Genomic DNA, 24,913 nt, shown 5'->3' on the forward strand with positions numbered 1-24,913 from the left:
GTTTGGTTGATTAATAAAGACATTCTTGGAGTCTTTTAATCAATATTTGGAACAATGTATCTCGTCATGTTTAACCTCAAAATGCTATCGTAATGCAGTCAAAAGCATGAGTTCATCTCTAACCACGTAACAGAGCCAACACCGCGCTCTCAGCTGTCAATCATTAGCGTCTGTAACGTTCACTGCTCTTATTTGAAGGGTTCAGAGCCATAGTAGACCACGCGCCATTTATCAAAAACGGAGAAAGCAAGGTTTAAAGTTAACTGAATACTATAGTTTAATGAAGATTGACTTATCATTTAGTTTTAATGTTCATACTTTATATTACTTACTATATGTTTCATTGAATTATGGTAATCACTTAATTTTAACCATTGTTTTCTTCGTTTTTAATATATGGCGCTTGGCCCACTATGGCTCAATCTTTCATTTGCTCCAGTTGCCCGGCCCTGGTCTAATTCAAGGACAAAAAACTACGTCACTTAAACGTCATTTTGATCACAGCACCCTCTACCAAAACAATTTACGTAATAATGTTAACGTAAAAACCACATATGTAAAATGACTTTTCAATAATAAAAGTAACTATTAATATTAATTATTACGTTCCTATAATTTGCGCCAAACCATGCATTCAGCACTCAAAATACCACACTGTCATCTCTGAAAGAGAAAAAAAGTTGTTTCATAATAATTACCGCTATTCCCTCATTTAACCCACGCTAATCTTGTCACATTCCTCGGCTTCATGTCACTTAGCTATCCTTCATTCCCCACAATATTTACGTAAATACACGCCGGCGGAGAGTGAAACACGATTCCCACGATCAGCCGCTAAAATTAATAGGTTGTGTTCCAAATACATTAAATCCACGGTGCTGTTAGTTAAAGCAAAAATTATAGTATCTTAAAATGCTTAATACTAGAAATAAATTTAACAACACTCAATAACAAATACCCACCTGCTGATCTTCTTCCTCTTCTTCTCACTTTAATTTATAGATGTCCTCTTCAGTAATGAGTTCGAATTTTAACGTCTTTGTTAGGTCATATTACATAAAATCAATATCTTTACATAATCACAACTTTGACAGTACGTTAAGGCAATTGCAAATAACTTCATAACTAGTAAATTACCGTAAAAAACACACGAGATGAAGAATGAGAGGGATGACAAATGAACACAACTGCACTTAACCAAAACAGACCGCTGAATGGACACTGCTGATCAAGTAATGTCAATAGAAGTTACCTCGTAAATTTTCGACCACTGACATTCACTTTTTCTCTACCAAATATAATCAATTCCACATTTAGGCCTATAACTTATTAAAAACTCCTATCTAAATTTTAATTGCTATCGAAACCTTATTGTTTTCATTGTGAAATAACAAATTTCCTTGTGTATGAATTTATTACTAAATTATGTTAATTCACTTCAAAGCAGTTGTAATTTTAACATCAAAGACAGTCTCTATAGTTACTCCGCTCACTGCAGGATATAAAACAGGCCTGCACAAACAGAACTCAACGAGCGCGCGCGCTCCTTCGGAGCGGAAGAGCGGTGTTCACCGCTCGCCGAAACGGAGAGGAAGATACGTCAGAATGACATAGACTTGCTGTAGGTAGAGGAGAGGGAAACGATCACTCAGTTATCTAGTGGAGTGCAGTGTGTAGGCCTATTCTCAGTAACTGTTTCACGTTGCTTACCTACTGCTACAGTACAGTGTGGAGGAATCTAAAAGACGGAACATAACATTTAACGATTTACAGCTCGAACTTAATGATCTTCAATTTGACCTGAGGGCTAAAGATCGTTTGAATAATACTACTAGCCTAGTTGAGTTTTACAAGATTAAACATTAGCAATAATATACACGACTACACAGGCTGGCTGTGAAAATAATTGCTATGTTTGGCTCAACATTTATATTTGTGAGCAACTGTTTTCTATAATCAACTTTAATAAAGGCAGACATCGAACATCTGTAACTGATGTTTCATTATGATCAGTAGGCTACTGTTCCTTTCAGCTGCCAACAGCATAAAACCTCGTTTTGATGTACTGATAAATAAAAATATAACAAAATGATATTGTACATTTAAGTAGCTATAGAATTTCTATTACTTCTGTAAAATAAATATTTCTTTATTAATTAATAATAGTCCAAGATAGTTTTGCAAACACTGAACGGGAATTCATTTCATAAGCACTCGTAATAGTACTTCCTTTTGTGTATATTTTGTACGAGATCACCCCTTCTTCCAGTCCACTCTTATACAGAGCGCAGCCAATATCTGCATTCCGCTCATGAGCTGTGAGCCGGCTCGGAGAGCGCAAAACTTGTGCAGGCCTGATATAAAGTAACCTAGGAGCCGAAGGATCCCATTCACGTTGGAACCTTTACCGATACGTGTATCGATTCAAATGACGATACAATTGTCCGAAATTTGGATCGAGTATCAAGCATTACTACGCACTGAGAAATCATGAGACTGCTGTTCAGTTCAAAACGCGAAACCAAATATTTCTTCCGCCATCCGTGTTTATAACTAGTAAAGTATTACTCGACCAAGGCGAGTGGAGCCGCGGGCGTAATGTGAACTATCGCGATGCGGTATTACGAACGCAGAAGCAGTAGCGCCACTGCTCCGGGCTGTAGGACTCCACTGGTCTTGGTCGAGTAATAGCATTTTCGAAATCCTGAAAGAAAAATAACCGTACAAAATATAGATAAAGAAATGGTTACGCGATACAAACAAGAGGACTGTTTAACTTTTACTCCAGAAACTAAACGTGATGTCTTTGAAAACAATTTTTTTATGAATAGCTCAACTTTGAGAATCTGTTAGGAATAGTGAAGTAAAAAATTTGAGAAAAAACAGAATGCTATCATGAGAGACGCAGTAAGTGCTGAGCAAAGACTAATTTGACTTCAAGGTAAATGGCTACCGGAAACAGTTATGGGGACTTGATATATAGTCTAACTCAGCGGTGATCAAAGCGGGTGTCGTGATTACATCGTATAATCACAGACATTCAAACAAGTACGAGAAGTTTCCTGTACATTGCTGTGTGTTTCATTCACGTACTGAAGGCAAGCAGTGGCGGCATCATGTCGCTCTACAAACTCTGTCTCTACAAGCAGTGGTTTTGTAAAGATTGAGAAGTAGAAGCTCTTTGTTGTTCTGTCGGACAAAATGTAATATGTTTACTTTGTTCAACGATTGAATTAGGAGTGTATAGAAACATTAATTGCCACGGTGATTTATTATTATTATTATTATTATTATTATTACTGACCACTAAGTATGTGTTTCCATAATTCTTCTGTACGTGCATGAATATTGATATTTTTAGATCTTCTCCCTAGAAGAATAAAATTATTAGGTTTTATCTCAATTTTAATCTTCTTAATCTTTAGATGAGGGTAATAATTTATTAGTTATTCATTTAATAATAATATTGCAGAAAAACTGATTCAATATTATGTGCCAACGAACTGTTAAACGCCAGAAATTGACATGTCTTAAATCATAGCCAGGAAGAGAAAGATGACATAAATAGCCTAAATGTAAGGAAGTCAGCTACCTAATGGGTTTGAAATATCTCGTACTCTAAAGCCTTTTAATAGAACAGAATTTTTCAAAAGAGTAATGATTAAAATAGCTTAAATAACTTGTCCATAAGAACTTTTTAATTTTGAAAAACTACAAATTTCTCGAACAAATATCGAGAGAAGAATTAAGAAAATTTCTGATTATATTCAATAGGAAGGTTAAAAAAAGAAGCAAGAAAAATCGTATATTTTATTCACTCGCTCTTGATGACAGCAGTGACATTACTGATACAGCAAAGCTTGAGATTTTTATCCGCGGAATTCATCAAAATGTTAGTACAGGAACCATCACGTCGGCCTCGGTAGCGTAGCTGGTACAGCGCTGGCCTTCTATGCTCGAGGTTGCGGGTTCGATCCCGGCCCAAGTCGGTGGCATTTAAGTGTGTTTAAATGCGACAGGCTTATGTCAGTAGATTTACTGGCATGTAAAAGAACTCTTGCGGGACAAAATTCTGGCACACTGGCGACGCTGATATAACTTCTGCAGTTGCGAGAATCGTTAAATAAAACATAATTTAATAGAAACCACCACTGGTTTTAGTTTTCATGCCAAGTACCTTTCCTTCGTCTCCTTACTTCGTAGGCTCTCTGTCGCATGTAATCACTGCAGTTCGAGTTTTGGTCACCGCTGGTCTAACTGGAAGAATACTACAAGTCTGTTAACATGTACAGTACTTCATCAGAAGATGGCGTCAGAATGAGTGCTCTTCGAAAAGCAATGTATTTTCTTAATAAAACTACGATCCCCATTGGGTTATATCTCCTTCTACTTGTCAACATGGCCTACTTGATGAAAGGCCACCGCACTGAATGTGGCAACGCCGCTACAAAGCATTTGTGGGGGCCGACATCTGTCACATTATAGTCTGCTTGAATGTAAAATGTTTCTAAATTCTATCATGAAATAAAAGTAGATTCTCAAACTTTGCTGGATATGTATTCATAAAACATTAACCATGTTGTATCAGTGAGCAAATTAAAGACGATTCCAGCATATAGCCTACTTAATATCTCACAATTAAGGAAATAATTCAGTTTTTAACGCCATGTAGGCACTGTAATACGTTTCATTATTATTGTCCGAAATAATTTTGTTATGAGCTTTACAAACAATGATAATAATAATAATAATAATAATAATAATAATAATAATAATAATAATAACAATAATACAAAATTGAGGTAACACAAGTCATTTTCTTGCAGGTTTGAAGACTGAACTTAAAACATAACATTAATTAATTAAAAAAGGCATTATCCGTAATTGTTACATTTTTATTTAATAGGGTTCGGAAACTCATTCCATCAAGAACAGATGGAAAAACTATTTTGAGCAACTACTAAAATGTACATAGGCCAAATAGAAATTAATGGGACGAAATTCAAATAGAATCTGCTGAGTCATTTATATTCGAACTCACACTTTCTAAAGTCGAAACTGCAATAAAAAAAACCTGAAAAAGTACAAGTCTTCAGCTATAGATCAAATTCCGGTAGAATTAATACAAGAGGGCGGTAGCGCATTATCTAGCGAAATTTATATGCTTGTATTAACTATTTTGGAAAAAGACATTGTACCAGAATAATGAAAGGAGTCCATAATTGTACCTATCTTTATAAAAGGGGAAAAGACTTACTGCAGTAACTTTCGAGGAATTTCACATTTGTTGACTTCGTACAAAATTTTGTCCAATATTCTTTAGAGAAGATTAACTCCTTACTTCGATTAAATTAATGGGGATCATCAGTGCGGTTTTATGCGTAATATGTCGACTATAATTGACCAGATTTTTTGTATTCGACAGATACTGGAGAAAAAATGGGAGTATAAGGGTAAAGTACATCAATTATTCATAGATTTCAAAAAGGCATATGACTCGGTTAAGAGAGAAGTGTTATATAATATTCTTATTGAATTTGGTATTCCAAAGAAACTAGTTTGATTAATTAAAATGTGTCTCAGTGAAACGTACAGCAGAGTCCGTATAGGCCAATTTCTGTCGGATGCTTTTCGAATTCACTGTGGGCTAAAGCAAGGAGATGCACTGTTTAACGTTTTAACTTTGCTCCAGATTATGTCATTAAAAAAGTCCAGGATAACAGAGAGGGTTTAGAATTGAACTGGTTACATAAACTGCTTCCTTATGCGGATGACGTGAATGTGTTAGGAGAACATTTACAAACTATTACAGAAAACACGGACATTTTACTTGAAGCAAGTAAAGAGATAGATTTGGAAGTAAATCCCGAAAGGACAAAGTATATGATTATGTCTCGTGACCAGATATTATACGAAATGAAAATATAAAAATTGGAAATTTATCCCTCGAAGAGGTGGAAAAATTCAAATATCTTGGAGCAGCAGTAACAATTATAAATGACATTCGGGAGGAAATTAAATGCAGAATAAATATGGGAAATGCCTAATATTATTCGGTTGACTGAGAGGCTTTTGTAATCAGTATGTTCTCAAAAATCTGAAAGTTAGAATTTATACCGGTTTTTACCAGTTGTTCTGTATGGTTGTGAAACTTGGACTCTCATTTTGAGAGAGGAACAGAGATTAAGGGTATTTGAGAATAAGGTGCTTAGAAAATTATTTGAGGATAATAGAGATGACGTTACAAGAGAATGGAGAAAGTTACACAATATAGAACTGTACGCATTGTATTCTTCATATTCGTATTAGGAATATTAAATTCATACGTTTGAGATGGGCAGGGCATGTAGTACGTATGGACGAATCCAGAAATGCATAGAGAGTATTAATTGGGATGCCGGAGGGAAAAAGACTTTGGGGAGGCCGAGACATAGATGGGAGGATAATATAAGATGTATTTGGGGGAGGTGGGATATGATGGTAGAGAATGGATTAATCTTGCACAGGATAGGGACCGATGGCGGGCTTATGTGAGGGCGGCAATGAACCTCCGGGTTCCTTAAGAGCCATTTGTAAGTAAGTAAGAAAGTAAGGGTTCTGCAATATATCATGGAATTCTACACAATATTTCTAATTTTCCCTCTTTGCCAGAGCAGCTAGTACTTGCAAGATAATTTTAAATTTTGCAGTACGCCTAATTGTTGAGTAGTAGGCTACGACAGATATTATTTGTTTACAAATATCGAACACTGGTTTGTCTCAAGGGCAGACATCTGAAACTAATGAACTAAGATTTTCATCCTCGTGTGATCCTTGTTCCACCAATTTAAACTACACCTACTTTTCGTTAAAATATCAACATGTCTGAAATGACAAAGAATTATGTATGTGAAATTATCTCTACATACATAGCTACTTCAAGTAAAGATTAATATTACAGATGACAGTGATATCTTCTGTAAGCAGTCTTTCAATCTGCCACAAATCTGAGCCCCCATGTAACGTTGCCGCAATTACAACGCGGTGGCCTTCCAATCAAGTAGGCCGTGCTTGTCAACCAGATCTGTTCTTGTATTCTTCTAGTATTACTCTTTCTCTCTTTGTATTCCCCTTGTTCTTACAACTTTGTACTCCCCTGTGTTTACGTAGAACTATGTGCGGGTGCGATCACACAAGGGGAATACAAAATTAGAAGAAAAAGGAGAAAACAAAGAGAAAGAGGGAATACAAGGAAATAAGGAGAAGACAAGGAAAACAGGGGGAGTATAAGGAGAACAAGATAAATACAAGGAAAATAAGGGATATACAATGAAAATAAGGGAAATGCAATGAGAACAAAAGGAATACAAGGAGAACAAGGGGAATGCGATGAGAACAAGGGAAATACTGAGGGAAGACAAGGAGAACTAGGCGAAAACAAGAAGAAAAAGAGAAAAAGGAGAACAAGGGGAATAAAAGGAGAACAGCTAACTGCAGAGTGAAAGGGCAAATAGAATACATTAAAATAAATAAAAAACCTATTATGTGTTTTGTAATTAATTGCACGGTTAATTAAAAATTAGGCTGAAAGACTGTAGTTTGACAACAGCGCGTCGACGACTCACGTACGAAAGCACACACGCACTCGGTCTGAACAGCTGAGTTCCGTCCCTTAGTTACCCAAGTCATATTAAAAAAAAAAAAATAGGCGTACAGCGGTCAAGGGGTAAAATAATCTTCCAATATAAATTAAATTATATACGTATATATTGATTCTTTGGTACTACCTATAGAGAGATAAATTTTGGCTCTCGATGACACCCCAACGGGTTCAGACTGGAAACAAAGGAATTCCCTGTTTATCAACTGTCTCTGAAATTCAAGTGAAAGTACACACAGACATGAAATTACGTGAAATGCACAGCTTCAGATCAATCTACAGATCTTATAATTATTTTATCTCTGCCTCTGTGCAACGTCACATTTGCGGGGGAGGAAAGGATGGTAGAAAGGTTGTAATGCTTTTTAATACGTTGACTCCCATGACTAAGATAAGCTACTTGAAATTTAACAGTCACTGACCGGCAGAGATAAAATGTAAGATCTGAGAACATTGATACAATGCTAAGTGGGCCTATAGGGTCGTAGGGTGTGTTTCTGTTTTTCTGAACTTCAAGACAATGCTAATTCATTTAAAGTTTGTGTGACTGTAATGTTCGTTTGGTTTTACTTTATTTTTTTTAATTATTTTATTTGTATTTCTGGGGATGTGGAAGAAAAGGTCTGATGGCTTTAACTACGCCAGAATAAATAAATAAACACACATACACATATATATACATACATACATACACACACAAGTTAAAAAACATTGTCATGTGGAGTAACGGCTGGCGCGTCTGGCCGCGAAACCAGGTGGCCCGGGTTCATTCCCGGTCGGGGCAAGTTACCTGGTTGAGGTTTTTTCCGGGGTTTTCCCTCAACCCAATATAAGCAAATGCTCGATAACTTTAGGTGCTGGACCCCGGAATCATTTCACCGGCATTATCACCTTCATCTCATTCAGACGTTAAATAACCTAATATGTTGATAAAGCGTCGTAAAATAACCTACTAAAATAAAAATAAAAAAAAACATTTCAAAGTAAGGCACGTGTTGAAATTTTTCTTTCGTTGCCTGATCTGCAGTTGTTTTAAACTGAGTTAATTCTTTCACGCATTTGGCTAAGAAGTTCATTAATTCATGTAAGTGACGCTATGTAAAGATTCATCTTTATGGACGAGGAAAGCTTATTAAAGACAATTCGTTTTGGTTGTCTATAGTTGAGTTTCTGAGATTTCCGAAAGGCCTAACAACCAGTTTAATTTTAAAAACAAGCGAAAAGGACAGCCCGGGCAACGCCGGGTGCCTTCAGCTAGTTGTCTATAAAATATTTACAAGTACGAAGTGCGAACTGCTTACTTTACTACGCCGAACATTACTCAAATAGAGAAAACAGGAAAAGAAAGCTTGACGAAATGAATTACTCACATGTGACACAAATAAAACTTCCATTTATTCAGGACTGAAGGCGCTGACTGGCAGAACCATTTAAAAACAAGTGCTTACTTGTGTATCTCTTCTCACAGATACAATCTAAAATTTTGTGTGCCCATTCCTGTGCTACTGGCTGCTAGGCAATAGCTGTTGTCTCCTTAGTCCTTCTTTATGAATTGGCTGCAAACCGATTCGCAATCTTCCACAGAATCGAACTTATTCCCATTAACTGGACAACCTCCGTACACGAATTTTTTGCAGGTTCCAGATGCAAGATTAAAGGCGTACTTTTCGAAGTAGCCCTTACAGAGGCCCGCGTCAGGCGGTGCGGAGCAGATCTGGCGAGGACCTATGACAAGAAAAAGTTTGTGATGATGATGATGATGATGATGATTATGATTATCATCATCATCATCATCATCATCATCATCATCATAGAGAACTAAATAAGGCGTGAGAAGATAACGTGACAAGGGATTCACACAATTCCAATGATTACGTTACGTCCCTGATTTATTATTTTGTATTTTATTACCATTAGGAATATAAGTTTTATTGTTTAGTATATTTACTTTATTTCATTTCGCAACTTGAAAAGGTGGAAAAACTCAAGTAGGTACTTTGAAGCAACAGTAACAAATACAAATGATACTCGAGAGGAAATTAAACGCAAAATAAATAAGGGAAATGCCTGTTATTCGTTTGAGACGCTTTTATAACCCAGTCTGTTCTCGACAATCCTGAAAGTTATAATTTATAAATCAGTTATACAGAGGGTTGTTTCCGATCTTTATAACGAATTTGAATGACGTCATGTGCGTCAGGAATCACATGACAGCTGAACTGTGACACGAGGTGACAGACCAGTAGTGAGTGATTTCATAATCAGAGTGCACGGTGTATCACAGTAGTAATGCCCAAGAAAATCGAGTCTTTTTGGGAGGAGTACATAACAACTCTTTCCGATGCCAAGTACAGTTACGTGAAAATCATAGGAGCCTGCAAAACACGTGGTTTCGTTATTTCCAACAAAGGCATCTTGTGTGTAGCCTATCTAATAAGACTGGTAATGATCGGATGGGATTAATTTCAGAGTGGAAAAAGCAAGCAAATCCACCCCCCGTCACAAGTCGCCGCACCCCACGAGATGATACAAATTAATTCCATTCCAGCTTTACCAATCTTATTAAGTACACAGAAGATGCCTTTCTTGGAAATAACGAAACCTCGTTTATTGCAGGCTTCTTTTATTTTCACTTAACCGTACTTCGCATTGAAAAGGGTCGTAATATATCCCTTCCAAAAAGGCTAGATTTTCTGGGGAATTTCTGCTGTGAGTCGCCGTGCACTCTGACTATGAGATCACTCACTACTGGTCTGTCACCTCGCGCCACAGTTCAGCTGTCGTGTGACTCCTGATCAACGAGTTAGATACTACAGAGAGGCTAAAGACCTCTGATAAGCGCTCCCTGCGGAGGCCAACAGTACTATGGATCGTTCCCTACAAAACATGGCGGTCTATAGTACCGCCAGCCTCCGCAAGGAGTGCTTATCAAAGGTACACTGCCTCTTTGAATAATAAGGTGTCCCGTAGTTTCCAATGAATACTTTATTCCATATTCTTGCATGATACACTTTCAATAATAATATTTCACAACATATTATTATTATTATTATTATTATTATTATTATTATTATTATTATTATTATTATTATTAATTTGTATTAATTGTAGACTTGGGTCAGTGGAAGAGCAGGCCTTAACTCTACCAGGTAAAGTAAAATAAATTATATTTTTCAGATACATCAATATTTAATTTAAACATTTCGCTATAGGTTTTGTAAAAAGCTGATTTATAAATGAAAGAGTAATAATTAATACTTTAAAATTTCCAAAAATGTCTCATTCCCTCGGATTTAAATGAAATGTACCGTAAATCATAATATTCGTTGCTGGATAATTAACCCCGCTCAATACAAGTACCATTGCCCCAGAGAATTATAAGATAAGACGGACTGAGCATAAGCGAAATATCTGTATTAATAAGTTTAGTATTTATTGTGTTTATAGGGCCGACTCCAATTTTCTTTTCATTAATGCGTAGGGCTCTTTTTGTTAACAAAGAGGAAAGTTAGCACTTGCATCACACTCAATTTGTCATTATTGTTCAAAATAATGTAAGAACAGTTTTATTCTGAAAAAGCCTCCGCTTAGTTGCGAGACACGTGTGAGATCAATATTTGTTTCAAATTATATTAGACTGCTCGATGTCTCCATCACGCGACAATATTTGTTTCAAATTATATTAGAGTACACGATGTCTCCATCACGCGAAAAGAAGTGTAGCTAGCTGTGGCTCCTGTTGTTTCTGATAACAATGTTAATCGTAAGTATCTTATCGTTTTAATAAATGTGGTGAGTTATGAACACGAGTAGCTTTCTATTAGTGTCATTCTTTAATTATTATGTTGCATGCTAAGAGGTTATTTGTAGTTTTAATAATTGCAGTTTTCAAAAGTTCTCTGTGTTAATTCCAATTTCAAATGAATTTTTCTCAATAACTTAATTATTGGATTTTTTTTTTTAATTTTCGCCACTACCTTTCCTATATTTTACTCCTATTAGTTACATACGTCGTCTCTCTTGAAATCGCCTGGTGAGCACTAAATTACATGATTTCATATTAGGTTAGATTAGCTGTAAGGTCATTAAATTCGTGACGAAGTCAAAAAATTATTTATTTTTCTTCTGCCGAATACATTCATCCGTCTTTAGGTGCTTTACTTTGGTTTCATTGAGTATAGCTTGTCATTTAATATCTGGGCTATATTTAGTTAAAGTAATAAAAACATACGCCTACAGCTGTTATATAAAACGTAAAGTTTTGTGTGTATTTTACTTTTTACTTATTAACATAGTCTTAATATGTAACTCAATTCACAATAATACTAACTTCATCACAGTCTTTCCCTACAACATCCGAGCCACGCCCCTTTGTTTTGACTAACCAAAATATGGCGGACCAATGTTCAATTGTCTTCAACTTTCAGAAGTCTTTAGCCTCTCTATAGTATCTAGCTCGTTGCTCCTGATGCACATGATGCCATTCAAATTCGTTATCAGAGATCGGAAACAACCCTGTATTACCGGTTGTTTTATATGATTGTGAAACTTTGACTCTCACTTTGAGAGATGAACAGAGATTAAGATGTTCAAGAATAAGGTGCTTAGGAAAATATTTGGGGCTATAAGAGGTGAAGTTACAAAAGAATGGAGAAAGTTACACAATGCAGAACGACATGCATTATATTCTTCACCTGACATACAGTAATTAGGAACATTAAATCCAGACGTTGAGATGGATAGGGCATGCAGCACGTATGGGTGAATCCAGAAATGCATATAGAGTGTCAGTTGGAAGATCTGAAAGGAAAAAACCTTTGGGAAGCCAAGACGTAGATGGGAGTATAATATGAAAATGGATTTGAGGGAGGTGGGATATCATAGGGACTGGCTTAATCTCACTTAGGACAGGGACCGATGGCGGGCTTATTTGAGGACGGCAATGAACCTCCGGGATCCTTATAGTAAAAGCCATTTGTAAGTAAGTAAAGTTATTAAGTAAAATGATTGTTACTGTATGGCTAGCATATGCGCTTCTTTCCAATCAAAAGGTCCGCGATTCGATTCCAGCGTGATAATGCAAGAAATGTATCTCTGTCCACTGGGCTGGGTATGTTTCCCTTATAAAATGAGTCCTGTGTTGTCTCTGTAGAGGTTCTGCGCTGTGCTGACTACACGACTAGGGAGGCATGTAATTTGTACCTGTCCAATATTGGTCAAAGGATAGATCCCCTACACCGCATTTGATCGTAAGTCGGTATAAAAGTAGGTGGTAAAGCGTGGCGGGGAAAGAAAAAAAAGAAAGTAGTATGTGACAGGTTTTCTTTCGTTGCTTATTCACTTGAAAATACAGTACATTACGCAACATTCGACAGAAAACAGCATGCGTAGGATTGCATGTCCGGCATTTCGCGAAGACTTTTTGAACTCCGTATTACTCTAGAAATGATAGATTTTTCACCATTAAATTTATTATGCCTCGAACAAAGAAGTATTCACGTCAAAACAAATAACTGAACAGGATGAAATGCCACCGGCGCGGCGTAACTCAGTCGGCTGAGGCGCTTACCTGCTGATCCGGAGTTGCGCTCGTACGTGGCTTCGATTCCCGATTGCCTGGTTGGATTTTTCCCGAGGTTTTCCCCAACCGTAAGGCTAATGTCAGGTAATCTAGGGCGAATCATCTCCCCAAATTCTATCTCGCTAACACCAATTTCATCGTCGTTAAATAACCTAGTAGTTTAATAGCGTCGTTAAATAAACTAGTAAAAGAAAACAAGGTGAATGAAAAAAAACATTTTACACACGAGAGAGCGAACACATATATGTGCACACAAATATACAAAACAATACAAAGCATACATACTATATCACACATCGATGGCTCAGAAGGAGACTGTTACACCTCAAAAATAGAGATTTTTCAATAGAGCCATTTAAAGTTTTCCATTCTATATGGCAAATCAGAGAATCATGGCACAACAATGTGCATTTATGTCCCACTAGGAAATTTTTAGAGTTGTAACATTTTCACATAGCATAGTTCTCAATTCAAGTGTTCAAATGATGGTAATAACTCAAAAAGTGAATTTTTTGAGTTGTAACAGTCTCGTTCTGAGCCATCGACATGTATAGTATCAGAAAAAAATTAATGGGCAGAGTTTTGATGGCAATTCTCCTATATGTAGACAACAAGTTTCGCAAGACTGTCCACAGGTAGCATAGATTATACAAGGTGTTAAAAAAATGGTATCCAATATTTTAAGAGGTGATAGTATGCAGCAAAACAAGAAAAAATGTCTAATAAACATGGGTCCTACAACACATACTTTCTGAGATCTGAACACTTGTTCATTAGGAGTGCTCAATGTGACGTCCATTTATGGCAATGCATTTTTCTGCCCTACAATACAGTAGGCTACCAGATAATCACATCGTAGTTGACACTCCTGGCATGGAATACTGATATGTCGCAAGGAATACTGAAAACAAAAGTTTGGTTGCGGATATGAGCGGGGTTCAGCAGAGATGGTGTTGTGAATTTTCGTAATCACCATGTGTGGGCTGATGAAAATCCCCATGTAGTTGAAGAAATAAGGTCATACGTGCTACCACAGAGATTAACTGGGGCTCGTTATCAGGACCTTCTTATTAACGTATTGCCTACCTTGCTGGAGACTGTACCATGTCAGCAAAGACTACAGATGAGTTCATGCATGATGGCATACCAGCACATTTTTCCCGCAATGAGCGTGAACACCTGACGCTGACATTTCAGGACCACTGGATTGGTTGGGAGGCCCCACACCTTGGCCTGCTCGTTCCCCAAACCTAAATACTGTAGATTTTTGGTTATCAAGTACAACCTGGTCAATTTTAAAGAGTGCGCGATTCCTTACACCGAAGGGCAGAGGAATGCATTGTCATGAATGGACGTCGCATTGAGCACCTCCTATGAACAAGTGTTCAGATCTCAGAAAGTACGTATTGTAGGACCCATATTTATCAGACTTTTTTTCTTGTTTTGATGCATACTAGCACCTCCTAAAATATTGGATACTTTTTTTAACACCCTATGTACAGGCGCTCTTGTTTACTGTACATGGGCAGTGCGTTGCATCTTAAACTTGTAAAAGCAGGCAGCGCATTTCTTTTTTCTGACACTGTACATAAAAAGAGACAAAAAGCAGTGAAAGTGGCAACAAAGGAGAAATACAAAAAAAAAACTTGAAAACAAAGAAAAATAAATGAAAGATGAATGAAGAAAGTGGAGGGAAAAGGAAGGAAGATGAAATTAATTTAGGAATGGCAAATGACGAAAAGGTTTAAGTAAAAGAATATACGAAGTGATGAGAATGGAAGAAAGAAGCGAGAAAATAAATAGAAGAAGAAAATAAGTAATTGAAGAAAGACATTATGTAAATAAATAACAAGGAAAACAGAGGCGGTATGGAACAGAATGAAGGAAACAAAGAAATGAGACAGAATAAACGAAAAACACATCAACGAGAAAGAAAGGGAACCGGGTGAAGAAAACAAATGTAGCAAGTAAAAGGATAAAAAGAGAGAAATGCTAAAAATTATTGCGATGGTGGCACCAGTACGTTCTCTCCCTGGTCGCTCTACAGGCACAACCCATTGTAGGCACTGCAGTGAGTATGAAACTTTACCACATGTGCTTGGGAGTTGCCCACAGGGAGAAGTACTTAGAATAAAACGTCACAACATCATACGTTCTATGATCGCAGATGCACTTCGATCTAAAAATCTAGACGTTCACGAGGAAGTTCATTGTATTGTGGATGGTGGAAGCAATCGTAGGATCGATATCATAGCTATAAAAAGAAATAAAGAGACAGGCGAAATAATTGATCCTACAATCAGATTTGAAATCTCAGCCACTCAATCATCTGAAGTGAACGAAGAGGAAAAGAAAATTTACGAGCCCACGATTCAGTACCTATCGGCGAAATACAACACATAAAAAATCACAGTTACCGGTCTCTTCTTCGGAGCGAGAGGCACCATTCCGAAAGCCTTTGTAAAGTGGACGGAAAAATACAAGCTGACAAGAGATCTTCAAGATGCCATCGTCACCACCATAATAAAATTTTCTGTAGTGATATTTCGTCAGCATCTTTATGATGTACATTCAATTTAAATTATAGTTGGTTCTATTTTTTTTCTTATGTCTTAATCCATTTTGTCTGAAACCTGTTTATATAATTTTTCATTTTAAATTTTATTGTGAGCTATTCTGTGTCGCAGGGCAAACCCAAAATATTGGGTCAGACCAATAAATTAAATAATCTACTCAGTAAAAATTAAAGACAAAATAGAAACTGTAGCAAATATATATATAAAGACAGATGGAGGAAGAAGATGCGTGTAAAGAAGAACAAAGATAGACAAACGAAGATAGAGAAATAGGAAGAAATACAGGTTGAATTAAAAAAAAAAACAGAGTAAATATAGGACAAGAAAGAACAGAATGAACACAATATGGAAGAAATAAATAAGGTATGAAGAAAAAATAAATCAAAGTTATATCTGTACTAACTCTGGCAGGAAGTGTAACATTTTAGCTCTGAATCGAATGTGTTTCCTTTCGCTCCAGAGTATCCACTCCCAATCACATAGCAAACATGTTTCTCCTGGTTGTAATACCATTTAGGGGTACCATCCTGAGCGTCAGCGCCGCCAGTGGCTGTTGGAGCAGTGACACATTCTGTCGCTGCAAGCAATTATTTACAAATTAACAATGTCGACAATTTTAGCAATTTTAAGCTATTTATTGAAAATACTCTGATCTGCAGCTAGCTGTTAGGAATCCTGAAAGATCAGAGAACAGAAGATTCAATAGTGTACTTCAGATCCACGAAAATATTTTAACAAGTTATCATTAAAAGAATAAATTTGTGCTAGCATAAATCAAGAAACCCCTCCTTGGCCAAATGTATATTAAAAAGATAAATTTGTAGATCACAATTTATAGGCAGTTTTCGAAGACAATACAAGTTTTCAATGCACATAGGCCTATACAACTGCCATCTTCCTTGATAAACGGAAAAAATTTGATAGAATGTAGCACCAGGAATTAATACGAGTATATAAATTAAGCATAAGAATATATTTTCAAGTCATTAACATTGCAGCCATTTGTCATGGATGTTACATTTTTACTACTTTCATACTCTATGTATTGAAAATGAAATGACTTTTGTCAACTTTTATTATTAGAATCAATTTATAAGAACAGTATCATTTTACAGACAAAAGTTGTTTGAATAAAATATATTACTATAGCAGAAAATAAAGAAAAGATTCCGTCACGGATGTTACAAGATTTGTGAACTCACTTCACACCTTATTAACAAAAGGTGTAAAACTCAGGTCTCTACCTCAAGAAAAAAGAGATTCATTCTCATAGCGTCCATGTGAAAGCTATGCAAATCTCATGACATCCAATTACTTCACAAAAACATAATTGGTAAATATTTTATAGCTGTTTCTTCCATGTCACGGATGTTACAGATGAGTTAATGTCCTTCGTTTTTCCAGTTTGAAAACAACAGTGACATTTATAAGTCAAAATATTCACTTAAACTGTAAGATTAATTGTTATTAACCCAAACTACTGAAAATAAGTGACAGAAATAATGTAATACAGAGTAAAAAGTTCCTTGATCCTGGAGATTTGGAATTAACAGTCCAGACTCTCAAAATATTTCTTCAACAATAGCTCCTTGAAAAATACACATTAACAGTTGTTCTCTCTATCAGTAAGTGCTGCAAACTTTAGGGAAACAAAACAGTACGTATTATTAGCCAAGACCACTTAGATTCAATGCCCATAAAACTTGTAAAAATAATATTTTCTTCTTTAAAATGAAACATTAAAATATTTAAATTTAGAGCCTTATCTATATCTTACACTAATAATAAACAAATATTTCTGAAAAAGACTTTTTCATTGGAATTCCCAGTTTGCCCGAAATGGCTGATTACTATTCAAAAACTTCCCAAACACAATATCTCCACAAGTTTGTATTGATAGGACGCTGTCAAGAACATAGGCTGTTGATAGCCCAGTTCAAAAGGAAAACAACAAAAAATTTAAATTTTTGAGAAACCTGCATTCTAAAGCTTTATGTTGCTTGAAAAATCAAAGGATCGTTGAAATTACTCCAAATTTTGTTAGCGATGTACAGTGTTATATATTATAGTATAAGATTAAAATCAGTGTATGTTAATTGGATTTTCCATAGCAATATGAAGCTTTAAAATTCAGGTTTTCCTTTCGAACTGGGCTATCGATATCATAAGTAGGCCTATGTACTTGACAGCGTCCTATTATTCCAAACTTGGGAAGATCTTTTGTTGGGAAGTTTGATGGGGAAGTTAGAATTACTCGGAGAAACCCAGCTTCGCAGCCACTTTCTCCATCACAAATCTGATAGGAAGTGCCCGATATTATGACCCACTATCTTTTCCGTGAAGCCATCATGTAATTAGTAATTATTAATTTCATCACCCTGTCTTTTGTTTAGAAATCGATAGAAAAATGAAACGAAAATAGTGCACCGAATATGTTAAATCATAACAGGAGATAATTAAATATAATTAAATAAATATTCAAATAATTTAAACAAATGTCTACTCACTTTCTTGAGCTTCTATGACAAAAGCGCTCAGTCCCAATATCAGGAATGTAAGAATTATCTGCTGGTGCATCATTACTGCAAGTCGTACCTGGAAAAAATAAAACAAAAGTACATTATTGTATTATTTACATTTGTGTAATAGTACAAAAAACCTTGCTAACAAATAATTATTGTAATATTTTCTACTTATTTTACTTTACGAACTAATAATCTGATCTCAGCTTACAAATTTATCTTAAGTCAAAATCATTTCAGCTTCGTGTAATAGTATCGGGGTCGAAATTCTAGCAGAGCTTCTAAGAATTTTAGTGAAAAAGGCGGCTGTAGGACAAGTTTCCTTCAAGTACTTAGGTTTTTTCCTCTTATTTTTATTCCACTACTGCTCCATTATACCTTATCACTATCACATCGTCTCTAAATAATATTTGCAGTTTATAAGGAATGTAATATGTAAGCAAGCGATATAAAAATTAAAACTTGTATTGTCCTAAACATGAAATTTACACTCATATTATCTTTGCTGGACAAGCAATACTTTTTAATGAATTTCAACGCAAATTGAAAATTATTTATCTCTATTTCACACTTAATGTGAAAAGATTACTTTATTGTGCAGAAAATATGACTTACATTAAAATATATGTTGTGTCCTGGGGTTTCCTGCAATTATTTTTTTAACGTTTAACAGGATACAACTATTGTAAAAGAATACAATTTTTACTTTTTCTTTCCAAAACTACCTATTTTAATACAGCATTTAAACATCTGAATTACTTCTGTATTTTAAAAAGGATATTTTTATGAAGAATCACAAATAATACAATTTGAAAGTTCATATACTATAACTTTTCTTGTAAGTTACAGGGAATGAGTGTGATTACAATATAATATATAAAGAAAAAAAAACATTCTTTGGTTGGCGGAAAAAGGCACGTAAGTAAAAAAATAATAATTTTTCAGGAGAGATTTTCTTTTTACTTTACTCTTAACTGAATATAAGTATAATAATGAAATTCATGTACGTTAAAGTAAGACCCTTTTCAATTTAAAACACAAGAAAATTTATTATTTCAAAAATCAGAAAACATATTAGATTTATGTGATTAGGTACAACAGAAAAATCGACTTTTTTGACTTATGTGATTTTTTAAAAGTAATGCACTTATTACACATATTCGTAGTTACTGGCAAGAACTTATTTCCAAACTATTGTCACTGCAATAAGTACGTGTAGATCAACAAAACATTACATTTCCAAGGTTATTTTAAAGGACTAGTAACCTTATCTTCTCTTCTCACGAAGATAAAAGTTTACCAAAATTTCGAAGTGACACGCTTTTCTGAAATATTTATGGCAAGGACACTCTGTGAAAGTACGATAGATAACAATGTCCAGCAGAGTTGGATTTTTGACGTGAGCCGTTATGTTTTATCTATTGTTGGTTCGCTTATGCTGGTTATTACTCATTGCACGAATGACTGCCGATTTCGAAAGAGGCGTTCGCGCTGCGTCATACGATACGATCCATCTTCTACGCAGTGTTTATGCTTTAGTTGGCCTACTGGCCGCCGGCAGTCATTCTTGCAACGAGTAATACTTTTTTTGCATGTCCTACACAGACCTGTCCACTTAGGCCGAGTGCACACAGAAACAGACGCGACGCAACGTTTTGCTTTTTATAGCGTCTCACAACGCCTCGCAACAGCTCAACATCTTCTGCCCGCGACAACTAATTCATGTAAGAAAAATATTATTGTAGGTACAGGACAAGAAAGCATCTTCGCTAGAAAATTGTTTCTTTTCTTACGAAGAGGATAGCGGGAGGCCCTGTCTGTGGGAGTTCTGGGAGCGATCGCATCTCTTCTTAAATCCGGCCTTGTAAAGAAGTAGGCCTAATACGACAATGCATTGTTTTCTAAATGCGATTTAAATCTATTATAGGTCATTCGTTATCTCGTGAAACCAAATGCAAGCGTGCGCTGTAGCTCACAGTAAGAACCTTATGGTAAGAGAAAGTGAGCTAGTTAGCTGCAAGTGGAATTGTAGCAAGGGAGGAAAGCTTCTCAGTCCACTTTCTGCTTCCCCTCACGCGCAGGTAGGGTTTACGAGATAACGAAAAAAAGCTTCATAACAACAATAAAATAACATTGTCTTAGAAACGGTTACTTAGCAACCATGCAATATATACGTCATATCCAGTACTCATGTCTCTACTGCGTCATAACATTATATTTTGTAAATTTATAATAGTTTTTTTTTACATGTGGTGCATTGTCACTCTTTTAAAAGGACAGAAACGTAGATTGTGGATAGATCCATGTATTTTTTTTTATTTTATTGGGTTATTTTACGACGCTGTATCAACATCTAGGTTATTTAGCGTCTGAATGAAATGAAGGTGATAATGCCGGTGAAATGAGTCCGGGGTCCAGCACCGAAAGTTACCCAGCATAGGTCCATGTATGTGAACTATATTGGTTTGTTCAATACCTAAACTACACTTGCGCGACAAATGGTCAAAATATTTCGATAGAAGGTAGGCTAGAGATTTTTTGGGAGCCTTAAAGTATGTATGTATTTATTAACACTGCAAATGGGTATATACCCAGTGGCAGTGGCAACTACACTCAATAATGACAATTAATAATAAACACAACTAATAAAAAACAATAATAATTAATAATAATAATAATAATAATAATAATAATAATAATAATAATAATGAGCATCCTAAATTAATAAAGAACGATCACTTAAGATAACATTTAAAGTAAATCTAATTTGTATCTTAACCCTAAGTTCGAACTAAGACCCACGAGTATGACAGGTTCATACCTGCACAAGTACCTTTCGGCACTACACTTATTTTGCTGTCAACTCACTCACTGCACTGATTCTATCCTGATTTTACTAACACTTCAAAAACATTTCATTGTTCAAATACTTTGCACAGCCACTATGAACTATAGAACTTCACTGACACAAACACACTTCACTTACACAACAGACTTCACTGACACTACAGACTTCACACTTCATGGCACAACACACTTCTTCACTGATACAACACTTCAAATATCAATTACACCCTTTAAATAGTGTGTATAATATACTACCGTATATTATTAAAGTCCTTAAGCCTATTTTTAAATACATTTTTGGTTATTGGTAAAGCCTTTAATAAGTCTGCAGGTAAAGCATTCCAGTCCCTGATAGTACGATTGAGAAAAGAAAACTTTCCGGTGTCCGTCCTCTGTCTTCTTTCCCTCAATTTATATGAGTGGTCGTTCCTTGAAGAAAAATGTTATAGTATTATTCCTGACCTGGTACTCTAAGTTCTGTAGAAAAGAATCAACCCTGGTTCTGCATTTGAATGCTATTTATGGACCGACCAAGAAAACATGGTACCAGTTTCTGAAATCTCTCTTCTGCAGAATGGAACCATATAGGTCGGTTCCTTTCAGTAGAATCAAAAGTGTATCAAATCATGTGGGTTAGTTCCTTTTAGCAGAATGAACACAACATTGTGGGATCAGCTGTTCGCTAAACGTTATGGTATTGAGATATTGTGTTTGTTGCGTATTCTTGTGCGAATAGTGCTTCAGAATGACTTAATTAAGCAGAGGTCAAAGGCTTGAACAATTATGTAGATTACTTTAGAAAATAAAAACAAGAATGTATTATTGAGTTCAGCTTTGGATATTTTGAAGGATAATATGCTGAAATTGATATTAAGTGAATAAAATTGGCCGATGATCAGTACGTCTGTGTGATCAGGTAATTCCTTTGTTACTCAATGGTACACCAATAGCAAGTGTATGTACGAGTAACTTACTCTTTCTGGGGGTGCTAGAATGATTATTATATAAAAACAATATGTATCTTTGTTCTAGCAATAAAGTACTATTATTATTATTATTATTATTATTATTATTATTATTATTATTATTATTATTATTATTATTATTACTATATGCGCAGACTAAGAGGAAAGCTATAAACAGGACAGACTGAAGAATGCTCAACTTGGAGTGAAAGATCTATCATTAGGCAGAACACAATGAATGAATGTCACTAAAAATATTCAAACAATACTGCATCAATACAAATATATGGTTTGGATCATTTCTGCATAATGCCATTTGTAGTGTAGGATATCATTTTGCAGAAAGGAACCATACCAAAATAATATAGCTATTATATTTTAAAATATAAGGTTTATGAATTCAATATATGGGTAAAAGGTATTCCACATAATATGAACTTGATAAATACGAGTGCCAACAGTAAAAAGGGTATCCCCGTAATATGCCATAAAGGCACTTGGGGGGCATGGAGGTAGAGCCCCATGCTTTCCATGACCTCGGCATTAGAATGAGATGTTGTGGTCGGCACCACGCTCTGACCGCCTTTTACCCCCGGGAAAGACCCGGTACTCAATTTTATAGGAGGCTGAGTGAACCTCGGGGCCGTTCTGAAAGTTTTGCAACGAGAAAAAATCCTGTCACCACCTGGGATCGAACCCCGGACCTTCCAGTCCGTAGCCAGCTGCTCTACCAACTGAGCTACCCGCCAACAGTATTACATTTATCTGAATTTTTTTATTTTCCTTTAACTTCAACTCAATTTTACTCATCTTTAGCATAAGTGGGTTGGTTCCTTTCTGCATAATGTGGTCCAATTGATTAATCATATGCGGAGAAGGCAGAAAATATGGAAGATTGGAGGATGATAGGTTTGCAGTGATAGGCCTGCCCTTGGGCAGAAAACTATGAATGAATGAACTTCTATATCAACATTACTAATTGAATCAGTGGCCATTAATCTTGAGGGCCTCGCACCTAGCACGTCGCATGCGTCGGTTCAGAAAAACCAAGACTTCAGCCGAGTGAGCCGGTGACTAAATACTGACTTAGGCCTATATGTGAAATAAAAGAGGTCGTGAGAAGAAAAGGACGCATGACATTCAATTTATTTGTGGCCTTAAAAATGCATCATCCTTGTTCAATTTTCAATTCGCGAAACTCAGATATAATGCAAAGCATAATGCTGACTCGGGAAGATTATTTACTTTTAGGTTATTTGTCTATTTCATTTGCAATCAAATAGTCAGTGAATGTAAGGAGAATGTCACGTTCTCTTCCCTGTTGTCAGAGAATTGACAGTAAGCCTTTTTTAAAACACTCAGTGTCGTTAAATACTTAATCTATAACAGTCAACAATACTTTTACTAGCAAGGACATTAATTTTAAATCTTCAAAGAATCCCATAGCAATTTTTTTTTTTACTAATTTCGGCACCGCAGCCCGAGGCTTATTGTGCCTAGACCCACAACTCTACTGCACACAAGCACACACTGCAGAATTTCCCCGTGTACTGGGTCAGGATACCCGGGGGGCCCTGCGAGACACCACACACACTGGGACAATGGACAGACCAGTTCCCGTGAAGAGGTCCGAATTAAATCCCCCTGACTTCACGACCGGGAATCGAACACGGGCCACCTTGATCAGGAGTACAGCACGCTACCCCAAGACCAAGGAGGCAGACCAGCAAATATTACTATTTATGCTTACCTTTAAAACAACTGTCTTCGTTCAACTCCTATCAAGTTCTGAATGCCTTAGACCCAAAAGTAGATCCATAAATATTTATTAAATGCTAGTTGCTCAAGATAGCGACGGACATTGACAGTTGCCTTCTTATCCTGATAATTGGCCACTTGTCGTTCTTAACCTTGCATATATCACACAATGTTGAAAACTATTTCGATAGATAGTTCGTATTACATAACCACGTAAAAATTAAACAAGTTTTCCCCAGGATTTTATAGTGTCTAATTACAGTAAGTTACTATAAAGCTAGCATTCAAACACACATATTTTCAGCATCATTGTCAGTTACGCGGGACAAGCTTCCGCTGTTGGATCTCGGTGGGCGGATAGCAAATGAGCACTAAATAATTATAATGGCTATCTGCGGGTAAGACTAGTTTATGAACAGGCAGAACCGGAACGAGACGGATGTGCAAATACGTAGTAGGTGGCAGGATTATCACGTTCTTTAAAATTCATATTAAATCCAAGGACGGCACGTACGACATGACGAGTAAGCCCCGATATCAATAGGTACAGCCCAGTTACTTTACGGTGACAGCTCGTCGACGCGAGAGAAGAGAAGGTTCGACTGTGGGAGGGAGACCGACCCGAGACGGAGCGAATGGAGGGAGGGAAATACAGTCATTAGAAATGAAGTCTCACGTTGCAGCGTCTGTATTATTTTGAGCTCCTGTCACTGTGTTCACTTCATACTCCGGAACAATAGTCACTAATAAACACTAAAGAAGTAAACTAACATGGAAATAGAATGAGCAGCAGTTCGGAACAATAGTCACTAAAAAACACTAAAGTAGTAAACTAATGGAAATACAATGAGCAGGAGTTCGAAACAATAATAAACACTAAAGAAGTAAACTAATGTAGAAATACAATGAGCAGCAGTTCGGAACAATAATAAACACTAAAGAAGTAAACTAATGTGGAAATACAATGAGCAGCAGTTCGGAACAATACTCACTAATAAACATTAAAGTAGTAAACTAATGGAAAT

At 36.1% G+C, this 24,913-nt stretch overlaps 1 protein-coding gene across 1 annotated transcript; it reads right to left on the reverse strand.

The window, feature by feature from the left end:
* Positions 1-9,012: 9,012 nt before the first annotated feature.
* LOC138702151 (thrombin inhibitor hemalin-like) lies at positions 9,013-24,242 on the reverse strand. Its single transcript, XM_069829761.1, has 4 exons — positions 23,881-24,242; positions 18,304-18,391; positions 16,200-16,373; positions 9,013-9,364 (listed from the first exon to the last, which is right to left on the reverse strand). The coding sequence occupies exons 2-4, from the start codon at positions 18,374-18,376 to the stop codon at positions 9,174-9,176; spliced, it is 438 nt and encodes a 145-aa protein (XP_069685862.1). The 5' UTR covers positions 18,377-18,391; positions 23,881-24,242; the 3' UTR covers positions 9,013-9,173.
* Between the last annotated feature and the right edge of the window lie 671 nt (positions 24,243-24,913).

Source organism: Periplaneta americana, chromosome 1 (genome assembly GCF_040183065.1).
Source record: "Periplaneta americana isolate PAMFEO1 chromosome 1, P.americana_PAMFEO1_priV1, whole genome shotgun sequence".
Taxonomy (NCBI): Eukaryota; Metazoa; Arthropoda; class Insecta; order Blattodea; family Blattidae; genus Periplaneta; species Periplaneta americana.